Source organism: Varroa destructor, unplaced genomic scaffold (genome assembly GCF_002443255.2).
Source record: "Varroa destructor unplaced genomic scaffold, Vdes_3.0 BEIS01000004.1, whole genome shotgun sequence".
NCBI classification, from domain to species: Eukaryota; Metazoa; Arthropoda; class Arachnida; order Mesostigmata; family Varroidae; genus Varroa; species Varroa destructor.
The window spans coordinates 25,239,252-25,260,745 of record NW_019211457.1 but is presented as its reverse complement, the minus strand read 5'-3'; the positions used below and the strand labels follow the sequence as shown (position 1 = coordinate 25,260,745).

The window sequence follows — 21,494 nt, the reverse complement described above, 5'->3', positions numbered from 1 at the left end:
GTTACCTGTGGCTTGTTAGTTGGAAACAGAAGGGCGTTAGTTGCGCGGACAGCCTAGCTTCAGCCGGCTTCTCACCTCATTCCAATGTAGGGCAGTATCTGTTTTGGGCTTATACAGCCTGGTCAACCTGGACGACGTTAGCCAAATATCGAACAAAAAGGTCCTTTAGCCGACGAATGGAAAGAGGTAGACCTGTCGAACGTGGAAATGGTAAACGAGGCTGAGAGATTTGGCAATGCTTGAGGTTGTCATGCTACTATGAAAACTCCGCCCTTCACGTTCAAGTAAAAAAAAACTTATCTCAAGGCCTTTACGTACCGTCATGAAAGCCAGTGGAGCGACGAAGGTCAGGTCCAACATAAGCATTTGGCCAGTTCACATTTTACCGTTATGCTGCTCTACTTGGTTTTTTTCTTGACTCGTCATTACGTTTGCTTACCATTGCACGACCTACCTGCTCCTGGTTGAGGCATCAGAAATATTTGAAAATGTGAGAAAAGTAATATACAAATTGGGTTTGTTGCCGGAGAGGCTCGACATTCATATTTGCATCGTAGACATTTTGATCCGGCTTAGGTGCGAAGCTCGCATAAAGCGATATCATTTTCAGAACCTCGTAAAACGACGGTCTTTTCCTGACCTTGAATAATATTTATTAAGGTTATGCACATGACCCTTCTTCCCGATCAGACAGAAGAGATAATAGCAGCTAACGTCCGGTGGCTCTCGTATGGACATTTGTAGGTTGTGCTGGCGGTCGGGTGGCGTACCACTTTGGCACGCAGAAGACCTTCATCAAGCTAGTTCAGCCGAGCCGCACTCTTGGTCATTCCGGTGGTTTTTACTCCGTTTCATTTGGTTAACACGTTAAGGCATCCACAGAGATGGAATTATATGTATGACATATTCTACCTATACATAAGAAGGTAGACTAGATTTAACTATAAAATGGTATTAGAAAATGAAGGTCGTGCTCAGCCTGTCAATTTTGTGGCCTGTGGCAAGCAGGACTCGGATTACTCGGATATGCGCTACTCAGATCAAAGGACAGCCTCTGCTGATCAATATAATATATTATCATTTGACATCGTACCCGTAGACTTACGACTATCCGCGTAAACCCAACGTTTGTTCTCTTGCCTGGCATCTCCCAGACATCAATCGGACTAGTAAAATGCTGAAGTAAGCTTTACTTCTAGAAAGTAATAATGTATCATTTGTTTAAACTCCATCTATGATCGTGGCAGGACTCCAGGAAACATACTATTAACACGATACAGATATAAACAGGAGTGACGCATAATACCGAAAATATCGGGTTGTTCCGGAACCGCTTTCGAGGTTGTTTCCAGAATATAAATGTGTGTCCGTAAAATTATCTGCAGCACCCATATTCATAGCAACGCGTCCATTTCATTAGCGATATTATATTTGTCTCTGTTGTCAAGAACTTACCTTCACTTGTGATAACCGTGCTAAAATTAAGTTTACCAGCGACAATTTTGTGCGGAATATAAAACTTCTATTTATATTATTACTGGCAATTCTTTAACAAAGCTAGATCATATATATATACATATAGGTTAGACTTGTTTAGCAGTAGCGTAATCTATTCCATGATGTGTTCTGAAGCGACCTAACAATTTTATTCTATTTCGTTTGACCTACCTTACCCCTGGGGCAACGTCACTTCGTTCATTCGCGCTACTAAGAAAGCGCTTGCTAACTTTCTTTCGATTTCCATCTGATTACATTACAGACGTATCGTTCAGTACTATAGGTCCATTCCGCATAAAATACGTGTACGTCAACAGTGAACAACTTGCGACTTTAACATGTACGTTCAGAACAGGTGTATTCTTTAGGTGTCTGTCTATATGCCTGCCAAGCCATACACCACTTACGGAGAAAGGTCAGTCCAAGCTTTGAATAAGTGAGTGGTTTAGCTATCAATTTTTACGTGTGTGTGTGTGTGTGTTTGTACAATTATAGCTATAAGGGAGGTAAATGGTCTAGGCATAAAAATTATCTTAAAACGTCAACAACAATACGAACGAAAGGAACGAATGGCTACGTTTGGAACCATTGTACGAAAGAGGGTTGTGTCCAAAGAACTATTCAATATAGGTTACGTCTAAATCGGACGAAAACCGATGTTGAATGTCTCATTTTGATAGCAAACATCGAAACAAATTGCTATTGCTTTATGAGACTGTATAGCACTCAAGTGATTGCTCGTCGTAACATGGTCACCCGAAGCTATTGTTCGTCAACGAAGGCTTGCCAGATTTTCTCTCTCTACCCCAGAGACAGGCGTCGATTTCAGCAATGCAGGTAGGCGAAGCTGCTGGTTACTGTTTTGAGCTCTTTAGGCATCTGCTTTGTACGTCACTAAATTGGACCGGCTGCATGTAGGCCCGGAAATTCATGGGCACGATCAGTAATTCTGTCGAGGCGTTCGTCTGCCTCAGACCACTTCATATTTGTCTTGTGTGTCCGCAATAGCTGGTAGTGACGGCACTAGAAAAGCCTCGAACGGAACGGGCCATTTTATGGAACGGAGTGAGATCTAAAAATGTAGCCCCTGCGGGCAAGGTGAGGAGCAGACGGGTGCCGACGTTGGGGGCATCGCTGGTGGTGGCCCAATGTCCATAGGTAATTGCGGCGACGGAAAAAAGGGACCGACAGAGCGTAGAATTTCAGATAAGCACAGCTGGAGTTTCCGGACGCATGTGGAACCTTCTAGTCAGCAGACGTCAATTTACGGGACGGACCCGCCCGACGAGCGGGAAAGCGGCCAGACATCGCTGTCTGCACTACATTCGCCGGTTTGCCCGCGCCTAGTCTGGGAGTCTGGTAGCTGGCCTGAGGCCTAATGGTACAAAGCTCTGTCCACTCAAGTTGAAAAGAGAATGGGATAGTAGACTAATAGATAACAGTGCACATATTTTCGTTAAAAAAAGTAGACGAATGGGCAAAAAAAGAAGAAGAAAAACGAATTTCAGATAAAAGAAAATCGGACTAAATACAATTTTGTATTTATGGATTTCTCAGTTTGGTGCTCTTAGTATGAAAGTACTGGTGCATACTATTAATGCGTTGACCTTGTGTTCCCAAAAAAAAACTCACGAAAGAAATGTACGCTCACTGATGTAAACGCATAATTAAGTTTCGTTTCTTGATATTCAGTCCAATGTGTTTCTATTCATTTTTTTAACCGTGGGGCAAATAAAGAAGGGGAAAATAGAACTGAGCCGTGCTTAGACCGAACGCTAACCGCCGATTTTAATAGTTGTTATCGCTGATGGTATATGAGGCTATCTTAGGTATAACCCATGCAGAAGCTAATACCAGCTGACCCTTAGGGGTTGATCTTTCAGATATTAAATAATTATGCTCAAAAAGGCTCAGAACATCCCATCATACTTTTCTGCTGGAAAGCAGGCTTCTTGTCATGCGTTCTGCATCGGTCGACATGACTGGCGTTGAGGAGGCTGATTCAATTGCGCGACGTATTCAGGCCATCTTCTCTATGCAAGAACTACAACAGATGCGCGCGACCATAGAAATGGTCACACAAATACAAATACATAAAAGACCTTTTGGCTAGCTCGTTATCGTTAGAGGGATAAGTAGTTCAAAGCGATGCAATGGTTTTTCGTACAAACATCTAATGAATTGTTTGCACAGTTATTTTTAATTTCTCAATTTATCTTCAACAGTGGCGAATAGTCTAAATTTCACTGTAGACGGACGTTTATGTGAATCTTTATGGAGTCGTTACTTTTGTCGCGGCGGCAGATCACCTGCTATCGACTTCCTCTCGTAAACGTCATCTGTGCTACGTCTATTTTATATAAGATGTCTAATGCTAGACATCGTTTTTTCGTCTATTTTTTTTTCTCTATTTTTTGCGGTACCGTGTAAATTTCGTTGGCCAAAAACGTTTAGACAGCGACTGTGCCAGTATTGTAAAAGTGGCTTCGATTGACCTAACCGTCTGTCAGCCTTACTTCTCGACAGACGTAACAGCATAAAAGTATGAAAAAATTATTAGGCCGCACAAAGGGCATACGAAATGCTTTTTTGCAAAATCCCGTTGTGTCAAATTTTGATCGTATGACGTACACAGTACGTGCAGCACGTCGGATGTGCAAAGCCCCTAAAGACAACACGCTCACAAAACGTTCACGCAATGCGCACCAAATGCACCTACAAGTCAGTGCATTGCAGCATAACGGTATCCGCATGTGTGTACATTACAAAGTCGCCCAACGTCATGTTATACGTACATAAAAATTATTGGAAATCAATAGCCCGCAGCACTCAGAATTTATTACTGAAAATACTTCCGAAACTACCAACCAGCACGCGTACTTGGTTACTTTCCTTTTGATAATTGCTAGTACTAGTACTGTTTATCAACACAGAAATTCGGAAGTATTTGGACCTTCCAAAAAAATTGCTTATATACGGCGAAAGCAAAATCTGGGTATCTGCCGAATTTGGGATTCTCTCATTAACTTGAGGATTTGGATTGTATCAAATAAATAGCTAAAATACGTAGATTCGATCTGGCTGGCAGCAACGAGAAAATCAGCGACTCCAAGCTAAGTCGCTAAACTTGAAGTATGAACGGACTATGAACCCCAGTTCATCGTAGGAGTTGTGTAATTGTGCTAATTGTGTGTAATTGTGTAGGAGAGCCGACCTTTTTCTTATAGTTCGTCTCTACCGATGTTATAGTAGCAATAGCGGCCAATTAATAAAACTTAGCGTCATTTAGCTAAAATTCAGCTTTGTCGCACCCTTGAAGGGCTAGCAACCACCCTTGAGAGAGTACATGTTCTAGATGCTTGAGGTGAATATCCTGGAACGTGAACATATGTGCAGCGAGCAGTACTGGAAGTGGAAAGAGAAGTGGGCCTGATTTTGCCTTTCCCTGTTAGGCATGTTCAGTGTTCTTTGAAGTTAAATTATCGTACTGAATAAGGTTCCGCTACATCTTTACTATCAATGATCGGGAAAGCGAAGCTTTTGAACGTGTCTGAAGCTGTTCATCAATGTCCTTTTGAAAAGTACAACAGAAACATTGCTATTATAGCTATTTTTCCTATTTTGCCCCTGTTAAGTCCATAGAAAGCAGAGGTGTTGTGATACTACGCACTTTTAGCGGGACTATTTGTCCGGAGAGATTTCAACGTTAGAAAGAAAACACCTCAAATCAAGAGCTTTTGTAATGGGGCATGGGAAAATTCTAGAGTGCTTTTTCGCTCACTTTGGCCATGTTCATTGCTGTTAACATTAAAAAAGCATCCCACAGCTAGAAAGCTCACAGAGACTGATTTGCTTTGTTTCAAATATCTAACCGAGGTAGACTTGCGAAGTGCCTGACTATGTGCGCGTTATATTTACAAATATTTTTTTTTTTTTCTTGACCATAATAACTAAATTTTGGCACGAAAATTGTGCTTTTGGCTTTGTTATGTTCCATAATAGATTGGTTAACATTCAGGATAACGCAGCAGGATCTGCGGCCGTTTCTTCTGAGCAGCCAAAAGTGTCCAGGTCATAAGCAAACCGACTTTCTCTCCACATATATATGTATGCATTAGATAAAAGATACGTCGCGTATCTACAGAGGCTATGGACACGCTGGGAAGTAAATAAAAAGATTTACACATCGGACGCCCCTAAGAAATCCTCCTTGTCGAAGTAAAGTAAACTCGGAAAGAACACCGTTCTGTATATAGAAGAAACCCGTCCCGAACGTACTAACAGCTCTTTATATACGTTTGACACGACCCTCTGGCCCCGACTCCAGTGCGTCAAGATATCAAGCTCCTTCTATGATTCTTGTATTCATAGTACGTGGAACCTAACCGAGACCGGTAATTCTCTGAGGCTTTTTGAATTATTATCGCGCGTAAGTGCTATGAGATTAGATAGTAATAATGCGTCGTAAATAGAAATAGTCAAATTGGAGATAAATAAAGAAATTGGCCCTTTGAAATATGGCAGATCACCTGAATCCTATATAACTTTCAAACATTCCCCTTCCTTAGGATCTAGCTGTCGAAATGTATGTTTAGTGAATTATTCGAACTTGAATATTATCAACGTACTACTCTAATGGTGCATGCCTTGACAGTTACAGCTTTAATTCCAAGTAAGCTCATAACCGGCCAAGATTACGAGCAGAACTTAGAAAACATTGATATACTATCTGGCGTTGCGATCCGTTCATGATGCAAGGAACTTTGCTTTCTTTGTGATCTGCCTCCAATTTTATCCCGTTTCTTCGTTTTCGTCTGTTTCTGCGTGAATCGATATCCACCTGCTATTCTAGACTACCACGAGGATTATCATTCCAAAAATTACTAACCACGCTATTCGGCGCGTCGACTGTCTGGCGGTCCTATGGCTTCCATACAACCCATACAGCGGGAAACGCCGACAACTGCTCTGTGTTGTCGTTGTCACTTATGCTTGTACCATACTGCTACTGAAACCAACGAGAGACCCTATCACTGATACTATTAGAAATCTACATGTTCTTTGAGGTAGCTGCCCGATGACCCAGTAACGTTTTGACCTAGTGAAGGGTAGGGCCCTTCGAGAGGCTTACGGGAGTGAGTGCTCTTACGATGATGATAGTGGTGACATGCGTATTCTCATTATTATTAGATACTTGTTCAGACTATCGGTTTCTAATGATTTAGCGCACCACCCAAGCTATCCTTGGCTCAATCCCAAGCTGAAGACATGGAACGAAAATAATCGATACATTAGCCTTTAAATGTTATTAATCGCATTGGACGTCTGAAGGCGTAAGGAAAGACGGTTCGACTACAACAAGACGTTTAAGGCTACAATGTAAAGCCTGCGGTCACGCCCGGACTGTAAGAATTTAAAACGTTCGGTAAAAAAGGTTAATTATCAACAAACTTGTTACAATAGTTTCCGTTGAAATGCTTCAGATAAGTCATTAAAGGAACTAGACTGAAAAACTTACCTGAACAGGATAACGGATATGAATTTTCTTAATTCCGGCTAATCAATTGAAAACGCGTTCTTTTATTTGTGCACAGAAGCAAGTTAGAAAACCCTATGCATAAAATAACTTAGTTTTGCAGATATGGGCGACCAGTTGACTCAAAGAGCTCATTGTGGCTTTCAGTTGTATGCTACCTTGTTCCTCATTCATTTCCAAAACTTGGACAAGGAGAAACAAGTTTCCTGGATCCGCGTGGCAAGGAACTATGAAACTTATACTCCGCTACCAATATGAGAAGAATTAGAAGGAAAAGCACTTAACTTTAATAATGGTAGGATTTCCATTGACATTATCGACCTCTATAGAACTTGTTTTGATCAGTATTACTATTGCTGGTTACATTTTCGATTTGTATTCTTCCTAGGTATAACTGTTATTCCTCACTAATAATTTCAGGTCTTTCGACCTTATTTTATTCGTTAAGCACAAGAATGACAAGGACACAGCTCATCCGCCATCTTACTCTTCATAAACGTCAACGGGTTTTCGACAGACACCTCAAGGCCTGGTCTCGCATTCTTTGCGTATTCTCCACCAACCATCTTGGCTTTTCCAATCCACCCTAAACGATAACACACACTAAATATGCAGTGTTCTTTCATCACCGGTCGTTCCTGTCTTGCTCGAAGCCTCCTCCAAAACCGTTTATATGCCTGTATTTCTTTACATAGCGCCTTCAAGTAACAATCCGTCCTCCCATCAACTGTCTATCTATTCACAGCACCTCGCTTTTAAAACGACTGAATGTTCTTGCTGTTTTGCGCCATTTTTGTGTGTGATACTGTTCAGCTAGCGCAATAATGCACTCACGGGCATATTCGAGTGTATCCATGTTTACAAATATGTTTGCGTGGGAGAATCGGTGGGTTACATGAACCTGCTCGGTAAGCGAACGTCAGCGGTGCATCGCGTCTGTTCGTTATAACAAGCGTTGTTACCGCTGCCGCTTCTACTATCGCAGATGTTAACATGTTAAGGACGGCAGCGTGGCATAATATGTCATCTAAGCGTGGACGTTCCCGCGAACTGCTACCGACTGCTGGTTTATGGCAGAAAGCGTCCAGTGTAATATGGAAACGTACCAGAGTCCAGGGCAGCAACGTGACGAAAAAAGCCAGATCACGCCACTGGCTGAGAATTAAATAATTCGAATTTTATGTCCAGAACTGCCGTTGGGTACTAGATCGGACGGCTAGCCTCTAGCATGAGCCTAACATGGTACAACTCACATGTGTCCTTCCCGAGGTTCACAGATAGACATGTTACTGTTGAAGTGTTATGGGAAGTTTGGTTTTTAATGGTAACATCGGCAAGAACTGTATCAGCTATTTTCGGCTAAAACTAAAGGTCGATTCGTTAGCAGACAGTCTGTAATGGATGACGAATAATCTAAAGCTACAGTATATAAGCACAAGATAAAGAAACACAAATGGCAAGACTTTGGTACGGCAAAAGAAACTACCTCGGTAAATGCTAACATTAGTCGAAATTAGGCTATAACGTTATAGTGATGTGGAAAGCAGTCGAACTAAGAAACTGCCAAGGGGCACCACGCGTTTCCCGGAAGATTATATACCTATAGGAACATATGGGCGCTTCCATAATGGCCGTACGCGTGTGCGGTCTGTAAATAAGAATCGATGGCTCAAAGAGCACGCTCAGTGTTGCAGTGATTAGTATATTATTATCATATTATCGCACGCGCATACAGCGAACGGTTCGAAGGTGCTTAAAATGGAAACAAAAGAGGTCAATTCGTTAGATAATGTAAAGCGTCCTATCCTGAAACAAACCTACGCACAAACGCACTCGAGCAGATTTCGCAGAGAAGTTAGAGAATTGCAAAGTATCATAATGAGGGTAAGATGATAAACGGGGAAAAGGCTAATATGATCAGATACGAAATGGAGGTCGGTAGGCTAAGCGGGAGGTTAATATCAGGCAATAATATACTTCAAAATAGTAACATCGGTAAAAAGCCCGTCATAAGAACATTTTCGGAGAATAACGAAAAAAAACTCGTTAAAAAAATTTAAAGGAACATGTACGGGTGCATAAATATTATGACACATATGCATACGTGTCTAGAAGATTCTTCTAGACAATATCTCCCTGTTTGGCTAAAAGCTAACGATGTGAAGGAGTTCTCGTCAGTCTGAAGCGAAAAGTTGTAAACATTAGAGCCATGCGAGCTTAGATATATTTTTGTTTTTTTTTTCCTATTTTTTTTTTATTTTTGTACTCCATTTATTCTTGTGAAAATCTAGTCTATTTATAAAAAGGCACGAGGTCTTGTGTAGGACATTCTCCTTAGCGTCTTTGATATAATTTAGCCCCGTAGACAAAATAAGGTGATCGCTTAAGTTACCTGCGAGATCCAATATGCATGCATAAAACTGTGGCTCACATTTCGTACGAAGTTAAACCTCTATAAGTAATTTATTGAAAGTATTTATAGTATTTTAAATTTGTCCTCTGTATTTTCTACGTATCAGATTGATGCAAAACACGAGAACTAACCGGTTTTTGGCTGTTGAACCGAAGAAGAGGTAAAACTTCGACAATAACACAATATCGACTCTTATCCAGAATTTTAGTTAGTAGCATAAACAATAAAGAATATTTCGAATTCAACCACTTTAAGTTAGTGGAATTACTTGAGTCGTCCGCTAATACGAAGGACGGTACGTTTTGTAGATCTAGCTTCTCTCATCTCCGCCCCATCCTTGACCCAGCTCAATAGCGCGTAAGTGTGTAACTAAGGGTCGATTAAAGGTTGCATTAAAAAGTCTTCAGCTATTGTTCCCCAGTGACCTCGTCGTGATATACACCGTAGCGCGTTTAACCGTCGCAGCATACATATGGTCTTCGGGATCTAATAACTAATAATAACCCACATAATTGGGACGTACTTTCGAGGTCAAATGCTTTTCAATTTAATCCAAAATAGGATCAAGCATTTTCAACGTTCGTCGTCGTACATCGTACAACGTACTTTGTGTTGACATTTCATTTACCCACTAATGATTAATGCATTGTGAGACAGGTTTGTGAACGCTATTCTACGTCGTATATATCCTGTTAAACAGATATTTATTATTACTATCTAAACATTTTAATAGATTTCTAAGCCCTACACACAAAAAGCCGTGCAAACAATTCTGATGCCATATATGTATCGATCGACTGTCTTTTGTCGTTTTGTGCCTGCCCTTCCGATCAGAACGGTTAAATGTGATAAGGGGGCATCTTCGCTGCAGTTAAGGTAACCTCCTCTCGTCGAGGCCAACAAATCGCAAGTGGTCATTGACACTGGCTGTTCAGCTGAACTGTACCAAGTTAAGCTGGCCGATCCGTTATCGGCAGGACACATATCTGCCAGTCGACCTTCACAATTAACAACAACAAAACAATCCGGATCACCACCAAAAGAACAAGGCACGCCACTAACCTTCTGGTACCATTGTATCCACTTCAAACGATGGACGACACCACAAACCTAGCTCTACTTTTGACCGCCGTCACCGTCAGAATCATGGCGGCTGGGACGACTGTTCGCTCCCTGATATGAACTTGGAAGGTTCAATATATAATACTGTGATGACGTCAATGAGTTGTCACCCAAGGGGACGGAATGATCGAAGAAACAAAAGTTAGCGTTTACGACGCTCAGACATCTCAGCAAACGGTTAGTGATGAGCATAAATACAATCACTAACTGACATTAGAGATCTAATTCTACTTGAAGCGGAGAAAGCTTGAATCAAAGTTCAGCTATAGGGAACTCCAAAACACAGCGAACTACCAAAATTCAGTGTTTTATGAAATGCCCTTTTAAAATGCCATTTATAACTCTTCCCGACCTTAGATGTAGACTATAGCATTAACCAACTATCGAATAGTTTTTGCCCTTGACATTCATGTTGCTTTTCTATGAACTTCCAAGCAGTTTCAGTTAAGTTAATCTGAAAAGATATTGGTTATAGAAAAAAAAAAAAGGTCAACTATAAGCACTTGGCCACCGAAGACTAATTTCAGGATGAATATATAATGCATATCGAGCTAACAAAAAGTAATAGTATCTGATTTTTTCAATTCCAACTAGACGTATTCTTATAAAATCGAAGACTATCAATACTCTGAGCTAGCTGTACCAAGTAAATCGGTTTATATCAGAAATCTATCAGAGATCATTCAGGGACAGTAAAGGCAGCATGGTCATTCATCTGACGAGATGAGTTATTAAGTATAGAGCTACTGATCTACTAATAGATTAAGTCAGCCCCACTTGCAATATCGTATCACGTGAAACATATTTCGACTCGCTTGGCATCGTCCACCGTGTATGATGTTTAAACCTAACCTAGGTATGGAAAGCAAATGTGCACGTAACGTTTTTTGAGCTTATGTTTCTGAACTGGATCAGCAAATATGTAAAGCCGATTTAGCTTCAAGCTCGTGCGCAAAGTGGAGCTTAATACAGCCGTTGGTGGTTTAATCGTGCCGTCTCACCAGTGCATCTGCGAAACTAATGTTCACCGAAATGAACTGACAACTTATATACAAATAGGACAAACAGGCAAAAAAGAAACCTTAGGTCTATCAACAAGTGTATGGCAGGATATCCTCTTTGTTTTAGGAAAGGTCCAAAGATCGGCTCGTTATTGCAGTTACCGTGAGGAGAGAAAAGCCGCCCGTATTCACATTTTCACCTTCCACAGTTTAATCTAAATTTAGCCTAAGTACGGTCCAAATGTGGCCTACGCACATGTATACTTTACGCTGACGTCATTCTGAGGCTGTTAAGTAAAAGTGGAACTAGTTTCTGAGCGCGACGGTACGAAATCAAGCGTAAATGGTCTACTGGCAAGACTTACTACCGTCGCCCGACGTCACGGTACGTACCAACGTACTACCGACATAAGGATAAACAAGCTTTGCTTTCGTATCGAAAAAGGTATATGTATCGAAGAAATGAATACTTTGTATCCTACTGTGGAGACAAATGTTTAAGACTTCTTTTAGCTGTCCGACTACTATTTCGTATATGTGTATATATATATATATACATATACGTATATATATATATATATATATATATAACCACAGTTGAAATGTATGGCTCTGCAATTAGTAGCAGTATATTCCCCTTAAAGTCAAATAATTTCATTGAATGTTGTTTTTAACCGATAATTTGATTATTACCATTGTATATATTTCCGTTAGGCTGAATGAGTGCAGCGAAATCGGCATCCGTCGAGTCGCTTCGATCCGATGGGGCTGGTCCTGGGCGACACAAACAACTAACGGGTAAACTATGTGCAATATCCCAGAAGAGCTAAATAGCCATCATCTATGTTCCCGTTGCTTGATCAAGTCACGCATGTTGATGATGTACGACGCAGCTTTACCTCGCTGAGGTATGCCACTGACTGTCTATTATGTAAATGATGAGTACACATAATATATCGATTTATGACACCTAAACGCTTCTTCGATCGTTACCACTTGATCGGGCTTCACTTCTTACCTACAAGCAGTATCTTCAAGGAAAACTACTGAACGCGAAACGAGAACTTGATTAGGTAAGTTCAGTAAATAATCATGTAAGCACAATGATAGTTGTGAATAATATGAGTAACACGAAAATTGCCAACACTATATAATCGATTTAACCAGCGTTATGTAATTGGGGCCTTGGTGTATTGGATAGACCTAAACAACGGCCATTCCGTAGGTGAGCGTCACAACGATGGGGATTAGATACGTGGCAAGAAAAGCTAAGGCTTATAGTTCCTCAAAAATAGGAGTATTTTAGTGAATTCCCAGCTATCCAGATCGCGTAAATTCGTTCCGGGAAATATTTAATCGTCAATTTGACCAACGCTAAGCAACGTTGCCAGGTAAATATACTCGAGATAGATACAATGCTTGCCACTGATTAAAATGGTTTCAGTGTTATTTTTTTTTGTATTCTATTACTAGGAGCTACTGCTGCCAGGTCTGTGTTAGTGATACAACTACTACATAATTTGTGTAAACAAAAAGTACAATTTGTTTGGTCAGCGTTCCTGGCGACAGAGCTAACGGCTGTTGTTTCTATGCTGTTTTCTTAATGATATTGGTTCTAAAAAGCATGGGTTTTTATACATATTTACTGACAACTGGACGAAAACTTTCCAGCAGAGTAACCTGTGCTGTTACTCCACTGATCTATAGTGGATTATATAGTACGGCTATTAAAAATACACGCTTATCTCAGGGCATTGTAGGTGGTTTTCGCTAGCCATAGTTCAAAACTATTTTATCCGGACAGTATCCGGATCAGACGAACGTAGTAGCTACGCTTATTTCACACAATTGCTGCTTTTCCAACAGATATTTTTCACGAATCAGTGGCACCGATAACGGGATCCACCCAGTGGAAAGGTGTCACCGCCCAGGTAAACTTTCAAGGACTCTGTCAGGCCCGACTCTGAGCTAGCTCTACCCACGTACAGATAGTGAGGACAAGGGCGGCTGACAAAGCTAAAGATCCTCCGCATATTTGGCCTGGATCTGTAGTCAATATATTGGCATATTGGCCGCAGCAACTCGATGTCGCTTCACAAAAATTGGTTACCGTTGTTTGCGTCCTATTCTTTAAACAGCGAAATAATAAACAGGCCTACTAACTATCCTTATATATTTATTGTCCTATTGACGGGTAATAGAAACGAATGTCTGATGGCCCAATGAAACAATCTACTCGACGTCTGCGCCGAGACCCGTTTGTGTCTGTCGGTACATACACCTTCCAATAACATGTAGCACACAGTGTTTTAATTGAGAAATGAGCAAAAAATTCTAGATTTAGCACCGCTGCAAACAGCTACTTAGACGAAACACCCGTGCGATCAGTGTTGGCCAGCACCGTCAAAATCGTATGTTTCGTACGAAAATAGTCATCGTACGAGAACGAAATACGTTTGAAAAGTAATTTAGTACGCTTATACGAATATACAATGGAATATACAGCGCTTAACGTGGTACTCACCAAATTACAGTTGTTTTGCTTATCTCGTGTTCTATCAAACTTGTTGTACAAACAACACTGCCTTAATATATTGCAAAGTATCAGTAATAAAGATCAACCTTATAATTTGTATTCATTTTTTAACTAAATACAAATAAAAACTGCGCATGTATTTATTTGTAGATAGATATAACCCCAAAAACCATTCAGAGATCGATTTTCAGGAAGATTTATCTAAATATAAACACGGCGCTAGGTGATATAGTAGAAAAAATTTTTTTGAAAATCTAGTAAAGTTCGTGAGCATAACTTATATGGACTAATCTTGGGGCGTGATATGGGTGGCTAATGCGTCTCCCTTAAGGTGCGTTACTATCGATTATTCTATGGAATTTGTCGGAAGTCAGTATTTTCAATAAATATATCATAAAAAATATCATGAAGTCCGATTAGTTTGAAGGCAAGATTTTGTGAGTAAAATAACACGCTCCCAATCGAGAGCCATCGACACATATTCCACAAGCTGTGTTAATAAAACACATGATTCTTTGAAAACCGCACAATTCCAAAGATTTACACGAATCTTTGCGACTCCCTCTACACGCCTATCCCTTCAATCGCTTCCAGACGTCCTGTGCGTTCCATTACACGGTGTATTTATTTCACCTTGAAGGTGAAGCCCACCATAGTTTGTTTCAATTATCTCGCAATCGCGTTGAGGATGCGGCTCAGCATGTACGGGCCACATAGGGACATCTAAGCGGGTCGCTTTGCAAACTAGAGGGAGTAAAATGAAAATCAATGTTCTCATCAATATGAAAAAAAAATAATTCTCCTGGAAACAAAAAAGAAAAACACACAAAATTACATGAAGATTACTGGCGCCTACTAGGTTAACTGCATACTTACCGTTTGGATGACTATCAAACTGGCTTGCCTGCATGCATGAAGGAGAAAAGGACGCGCAACGAAGCTTTTTTCGGCGAAGTTCATTTGTTTTTTTTTTGTTTACGACTATTCGATAGTTGTTGGTACACAACTGAGAAGGCCCAGGCATAAGCTGCCATAGATAAGGCACATCACGTATTGAACAGTCACCTTTCGAACGACCTGCTCAAACCGGCCGCACTTCATAAGGTTGAGTTAGACTTAGCTCAGCTCCAACCAAAAGATATTGCTGCCCTATACTACGTTCCATAACGCCTTTTCTCGAAAGCTCAGGCGATCTCTCCTGCTTCCGCTTTGTCAGCAACTGCAAAAGGTCGGTCTCATTATCTGTTGACATTCGTCGTTCGTTTTCACAAATGGACGGACGGTTGGTGGGGACTGGCCGACCTATCACCTCCTTTCCATTGCCTATGCCGCACCTACAAACCGAACTGTTTTTCTTCTCTCGCTTTGTCTTCCTTACGACGCTTTGCCTTATCATGTAAATCTTTGTAAATAATGGCCGCGTACGTAGTTGACTATGCGAGCAGTCTCTGAATGAAGTGTATTCATGCATGCACTGGTAGTTTTTGCAGATACAAAGGCCACTCCCTGATCAACATCTCGAATATATGACAAGTTGCAGGACCTCGTCACTGCCAAACAGCGCCACCGACCGTTCCTCAAAAACTAGGCCATCTCGGTACAGTGTTACATTATATGACTGATAAGCCCATAGAGGCCAACAAGCACCAAGCGTCTTTACTTTTCCAGGTCATGTCTTTGGCTCGCCGTCACTAGTCTGGGCCGAGGTCAGCTTCCGTTGGTTTGCCCGTCCCTAATGTCACTAGGGCAAAATCGACGGTCCCCGAAAAATCTGCAGAAAATAACGAGGGACCCTAGGCCAGGGTCGAGAGTGAGATTACCACCTACTAATATCGAACATCCTGGTGCAGTGTATAACATGTACAAAAAATTATATTAACCCACTTTTATTATAGCTCCTTACATTTTCACACGATCCTTTTTATATGGAAATCATTTCATTGTGTGATTGAAATGCCTTTCAATTGTCACTCGACTTGAATGGATATAAAATTTTTTGCTCTGTCCTGTACGGTTTGCTTTCACCTTCTTATGTTTTCAATGCGCAATGCATTACTTGAGAAAACTATCCGCTTCCAGAATGAAACAAATTGTTTGTTTGCCTCTGTTTTTTCCCAAACCGAGACGTGTTCTTAACTGTAGTGTCCAGAGACACTTACCATTGAACCATTAGGTGTGCTGTAATACCTCACCCATTCGGGCGTAAATCTTACTTTCTATTTCAGGTATCTGCAGACCTGTCCCGAAAGCACACCTGCATCTGTCCCTTTTTTTCACTCATATAAAAAACCCACGGTGATATAATAGCCACTACTAAATGCATGGTAATAGATTGCCAACGCTGAAAATCAGCGATGAATCGCAAAAGACCCTGTGAACCCACTGAAAGACCACATTGAGGGGTGAGCGTTGGTGTCTTGATACCAACACAGCGAAGCGACAAATAGCAAACGAGCTAGAGCTCGAGGAATACTGAGGAGGAGGAGGTTGAGGTCAGCAGACTGAGTCGTTGCCCCGCAACTATTATCTCCGTTCGTGTGTGTATGTGTGTGTACATAGTGCCTTATGAGTATGTTAGTTTGTCTGTTCCGTGAGTCTCTGTGACGCTAGGCAAGACTGGCATCCATAGCTTTTCTTATGGTGGACCGTGGCAAACGACCTGATCTAAGATTTTGTTCAGTCAGTGGGTAACACAGATTGTGAGATATATATATATATATATATATATATACACATTACATGACCAAAGAAACAAATATCGTACTACCGCCCACAACGGTAAATGCCAGCATGGTATAGTGATGTGCTCGTAAAAAAGATGATTAAGTTTTTTTTTACTCCGCTGTGCACAGCTGAAAGCCTACTGGGGTGGTAATACGCTTGCCTAAAAGGGCTATAATCCACTTGCAGACGTTTGATTGGCTACTTATCGAATTTAAGAAAAAAATACGGAGGGTGGAATAAAAGCAGAAGCTGAGACGCATATCTAACAGCTATACCACTCCCAGCAGCTCAATGCAGATGTAGCGTAGCAAAAACGGTCCAAACGGCCAAGCCATACCAAATACGTGACACATTTCACTGCCGAAAACGCAACTTTACTTCACAGATCTGTAGCTGCGTACAATTTCGATATCGGAGGCGTAAACTTGGACAATGGCAGGCTAAAAGCCTTGACATCTTGTGTCACGCCACCCACGTTCGTCGCTAAGTTGACATCGGTCGATTACCACACACACTTATATGCAATAAATAACATCTAGCGTTACTCTATAAATACTTTTCACATTAAGGAAGATTCGGGTCGCCGTATTCTGACATGTATATTTAGTAGTTTGGGTCATCTTTCTCCATTCTTTCTATTCCTACGATGGTAGATACTGGAATGGGGACAGTGGTGGCAGTCGTTGCTAAATTTACCTTATGACGTCAGGCCGAGTCAGAGCAATGTGACGACTACCATGAGAAGTTGCCTCTACTAGTACGTGTGCCACCACAGCAGGATAAAGTATAAAGTGGAAAAGCCACCCTTTTACTGACGTCTATATATATATATATATATATTTACATATATGACAAAACGAAGACATGGAAATAAGAAAACGGACAAGTTGGATGTGGGGGCTCTTGCTGAAGAAGTTAACCAATCAGATTATTCTTCAAGGATGGACCTCGTTGCATCAGAGGGATCGAATCGGTCAGTTTAACCCTTGTTTGCAACGTAGGTCGCGACGTCATTTCCTGGTCATACGTTACTTGATATACTTAATCGAGCATATTGAATATGTGTTTTTTTTTTTGTATATATTTAATTTGCCTACGAGAATGACAAGTTAATGGTTAATTCCTGTTCGGGCCTAATAAACAATCGCGTAAGCAGTTCTTCGTTATTTATATCTAGAGCTTCGGAGAAAAAGGCGATACTCTCACTGAATGGCTATATAATCTGCTTTAAAAGTACATTATTGTAAGGTAGCCTTATTCGTTTATGTTTAGTTATTCATGAAACACAAATCAGGTTAAAACATCTTGGAACTGGTAGGTGAGCTACTATGTTCAAACGATCCAACCCGTGACGGCAATTCATTGTTGAGGTAACGAAGAAAACCGTCTCAGATGACCGCGATCTAAACCTCTTGATCAACAACCTGTTCAATGAGTCGCCAAAATACTACCCTTTGCCTTTCGACTCGTCGACATTTCCCGGAAGTCGCAATTTATCAGGTCGATTTCTTGTTTTAATAATACATCACTATTAGTGCTCTATAATTTGTATAAGATCGTATAGATATGACGCCCATGTTATTCTTTCACATGTATACATATATAGACGTGAGAATTTGTACATATGAGCGAATGAGTCCTAAGGTTCGTACGTATCGTTCAGGAAATAGGAAAACGAACGCATATTTTAACTATACGGCTCCACTGGCATAAGGTCGTGTCACAATTGATTCGACATCGTGACAATGAAGAACGACGGCCACGTCACGTTGTTGGGATAAAACGGTCGTCGAATACACGTTGCTGAACTACCCGGTCGGAAATGGGAAGCAGCTCATAGGTGATTGAAACTCTAACTTAACTTGAAATTACGATTCCTCGCGGCACGTCACAAGTCCTCACGCCCATAATATAGACATTTCGTATAACTATTAGCAATGTCGGTCGGGTGAAGACCACTGAAAACTTAAATTACTAAAGTAATTTAGTAAAAGCCGCTGTCCCATATCTTATCCGGAGTACTTGTTTCGTTAAGAGTTGGCATACCCAGGACTCCGAGATTTAAAGGGTTGGCTAAGAGTGGACAATGGCCCTTGTTTTCTAAACCCCAGCTGACTGGTGTACGTGTGAGAGAATTTTTAGGTAAGGTTAACTACTGCGTGACATTACGTGTCGAAGGTTCCGTAAGGCGCTGCTTTTCAAGATAATCTAAGGAAGGGAATCCTTCCAGACAGCGATACTCGTTCTTACCTTCTGTAGAAATAAGAAATACAGCTGTTCGCTATGCAACTTGTCTGCCTACAATAATAGTTTGAGCCAGTTAGAATTGTTTCTTCAATATTTCGGTTGAGGCCCGATGACTAGCCCTAATATAAACGGTACAGCGTCGTTTCTACATGTCATCCAAAAGATGGTTCCAGCAAAGCCATACGATGTGTAAGATTCGACCCCAGTGGGCGAGCAAAATACGCACTAATGACAGCTTAGTACGTGCAATCAGGCTGTTATGAGACCGTTCAAATACTGTTAAAAATAGTTTTATTTATAATAAATAGAGAAAGAAAACGGCCTTAAAATGGGCAGCTTCTATGTAGTAGAAAACACCATGCAACTACTTACATTGCTAATTAACCGATACAATTATAAACTTCAATTTCTATAAGTTTGTGCGCTAATAAAAGTTCAAACATCAACATTTCACATAAATAACGGCACTTAAAAAGTTAGCAGAAGAAAAAAATACGATCACAGTATTAGCCCAAATTTTTTTTCATACGAACACTTCGGTTGATGATGAGTTAGCAGTCTAATTGATGTCAAAACAGCTCATCCAACTCAGCCTGCTTAATATGTCGGAGCTATGTTCTCTGAACTTCACGTGACTTCACTTTCGTTCAATCTTTCCATAAAAAAATATTAGTTTTAATGCTGCCCCACTTTTTTTTTAATCGATTCTTATCCATATCGATCTATAATCGATCGTTATTTGACTGAATATCTTATGAATGGTTCCTCGTCGGTCTGCGATAGCGACGAACAGCGCTTAAACTCTACGAGCTACTTCGACGTCACATGATGCTTGTAAGTTAAATTTACGCGTCGATCTAACATCGTCCGGAAGAGGTGGTTCGGTGGACATAACTTACAACTTCAGATCATTAATTAATTCCTCTTCGCGGTGGCTGGACTGGACGGCGTCGCCAAAGCTGTGGCGGTTAACATCGTTCAGGTTAACAGTTCCTTTAGATCGGCAATAGTAATGGAAACGATTGGAGGAATCAGTATATGACACAACGTAACATAAGCCCACTCACTATAGACGACTTGGACCATGCCAACTAAGCAGTGGTCACAATATCCCTTCCTACGCCTGCATTAAGTATAGGCATCATGTCGGCAGATTCGTCGTAGAAATATTCGAAGACGATCTTGAAAGCTGCGGTGGCAGCAAACATGGCCAGACAAGACCCCGCTACTACGGTTTCCGTCGCCGTGAGCTATTAAAAACGGAATGAATCGAACCAATCCCATAAGTAATTCCGCTTAACCGGCACTATTAGACTTCGGCCACTCGCGACATCAAATCCCCCTGGCGGCCGTGTTGACGACCATGGTATATGCGCGTGTGTTACTCACGCAACGTGTCTATAAACGTATCGAGCCTAAGCGTAGCCACACGCGCTCATGTAGTAGTTGGTAAAGAAAAAAAAAGGTTAAATACGCCTTGCAGAATCTCCTTTGCTCTTGTGCAGCGCCTAGATCGAAACCTGCTCTGTTTGCATACATTTTGTAAATGGTCCACATGTCGGGTAGAACTTCTAAATTTAATTGCCGATTTTTGCCACCATACGGAAAAAAGGCCGGTAGCATTTTTTGTTTTATTCAAGTCGAGCTTCTATAGAAATAATAACTACTATAAGCGAACAGGTGAAGGAAACCGAGAGAGAGAGAGAGACAGACAGGGATCGGCTCGACGAGGAAATACGCCTATTGTGTTGATTGAATCGGCCATTGATGAAAATCGGACGCTACTATATGATCGTCTTCGCCACCAGGGGCTAGTGATAGGCGCCTTTCAGCTCTAATCTTTTGATCGCCTATTTTTACTTGCCTCCTTGCCACCCCATATCGATGTTTCGCGCGTATCCGTTATAAGACGACTTCCGATATGTATCAAGTATATGAATTAAGGCCGTTACGGAGATGACAGAAAAAAAAAAAAGTAACCTGCATAAGTGGTAAATTTCTCGCTGAATGAATTCTGTGAATGAATAAAAGTTGTATGTAGGGAGTATGCGTTCGGGTAAAGCCAATCGTAGCTAGGCCCGTGTAGTTGTCATACGGGATCAATGCAACTCAGCACTGATTTAGGAAAGCGGATCATTACTAATTGCGTTGCCTGATCCACACATAAATTATTGACAAAGTTATTAAGTCTATTATATACCCATAAGCGTACAATCTAGCAACGAACGCTCGACTCCGTTGTAGCGCAAAATGTACTGTTTTAGGGTATGCAATTTGGGTTTTCTCTCTACGGAGTGCATACGTATATCTAAGAAAGATCTTTTAAAGAGGAGCGGGTTGTTGCTGCTGCTGGTGTCTTATTTTAGACCACCGAAAAATGAATTTATTATGTCTGGACTCTGGTATACAGTGCGTACA

The 21,494-nt window shown here is 41.0% G+C and overlaps 1 protein-coding gene across 4 annotated transcripts in view; it reads right to left on the bottom strand.

Annotated features, from left to right (window-relative positions):
• The window catches only part of Pino (protein pinocchio), a 117,085-nt gene that overhangs the window by 38,484 nt on the left and 57,107 nt on the right, over positions 1 to 21,494 (bottom strand). Inside the window, exons 1-2 of one of the 4 annotated variants that reach the window (XM_086987341.1) lie at positions 14,982 to 15,030; positions 12,263 to 12,343 (exon numbers count right to left, since the gene is read on the bottom strand). The exons of 2 other annotated variants lie outside the window; for them this stretch is intronic. In XM_086987341.1, the coding sequence (XP_086843467.1) occupies positions 12,263 to 12,343; positions 14,982 to 15,015 (115 nt within the window). In that variant the 5' untranslated portion in view covers positions 15,016 to 15,030. Of the gene's footprint in view, positions 1 to 12,262; positions 12,344 to 14,981; positions 15,222 to 21,494 lie in introns of those variants that run through there. One more of the 4 variants, XM_022804804.2, reaches the window with a different exon arrangement.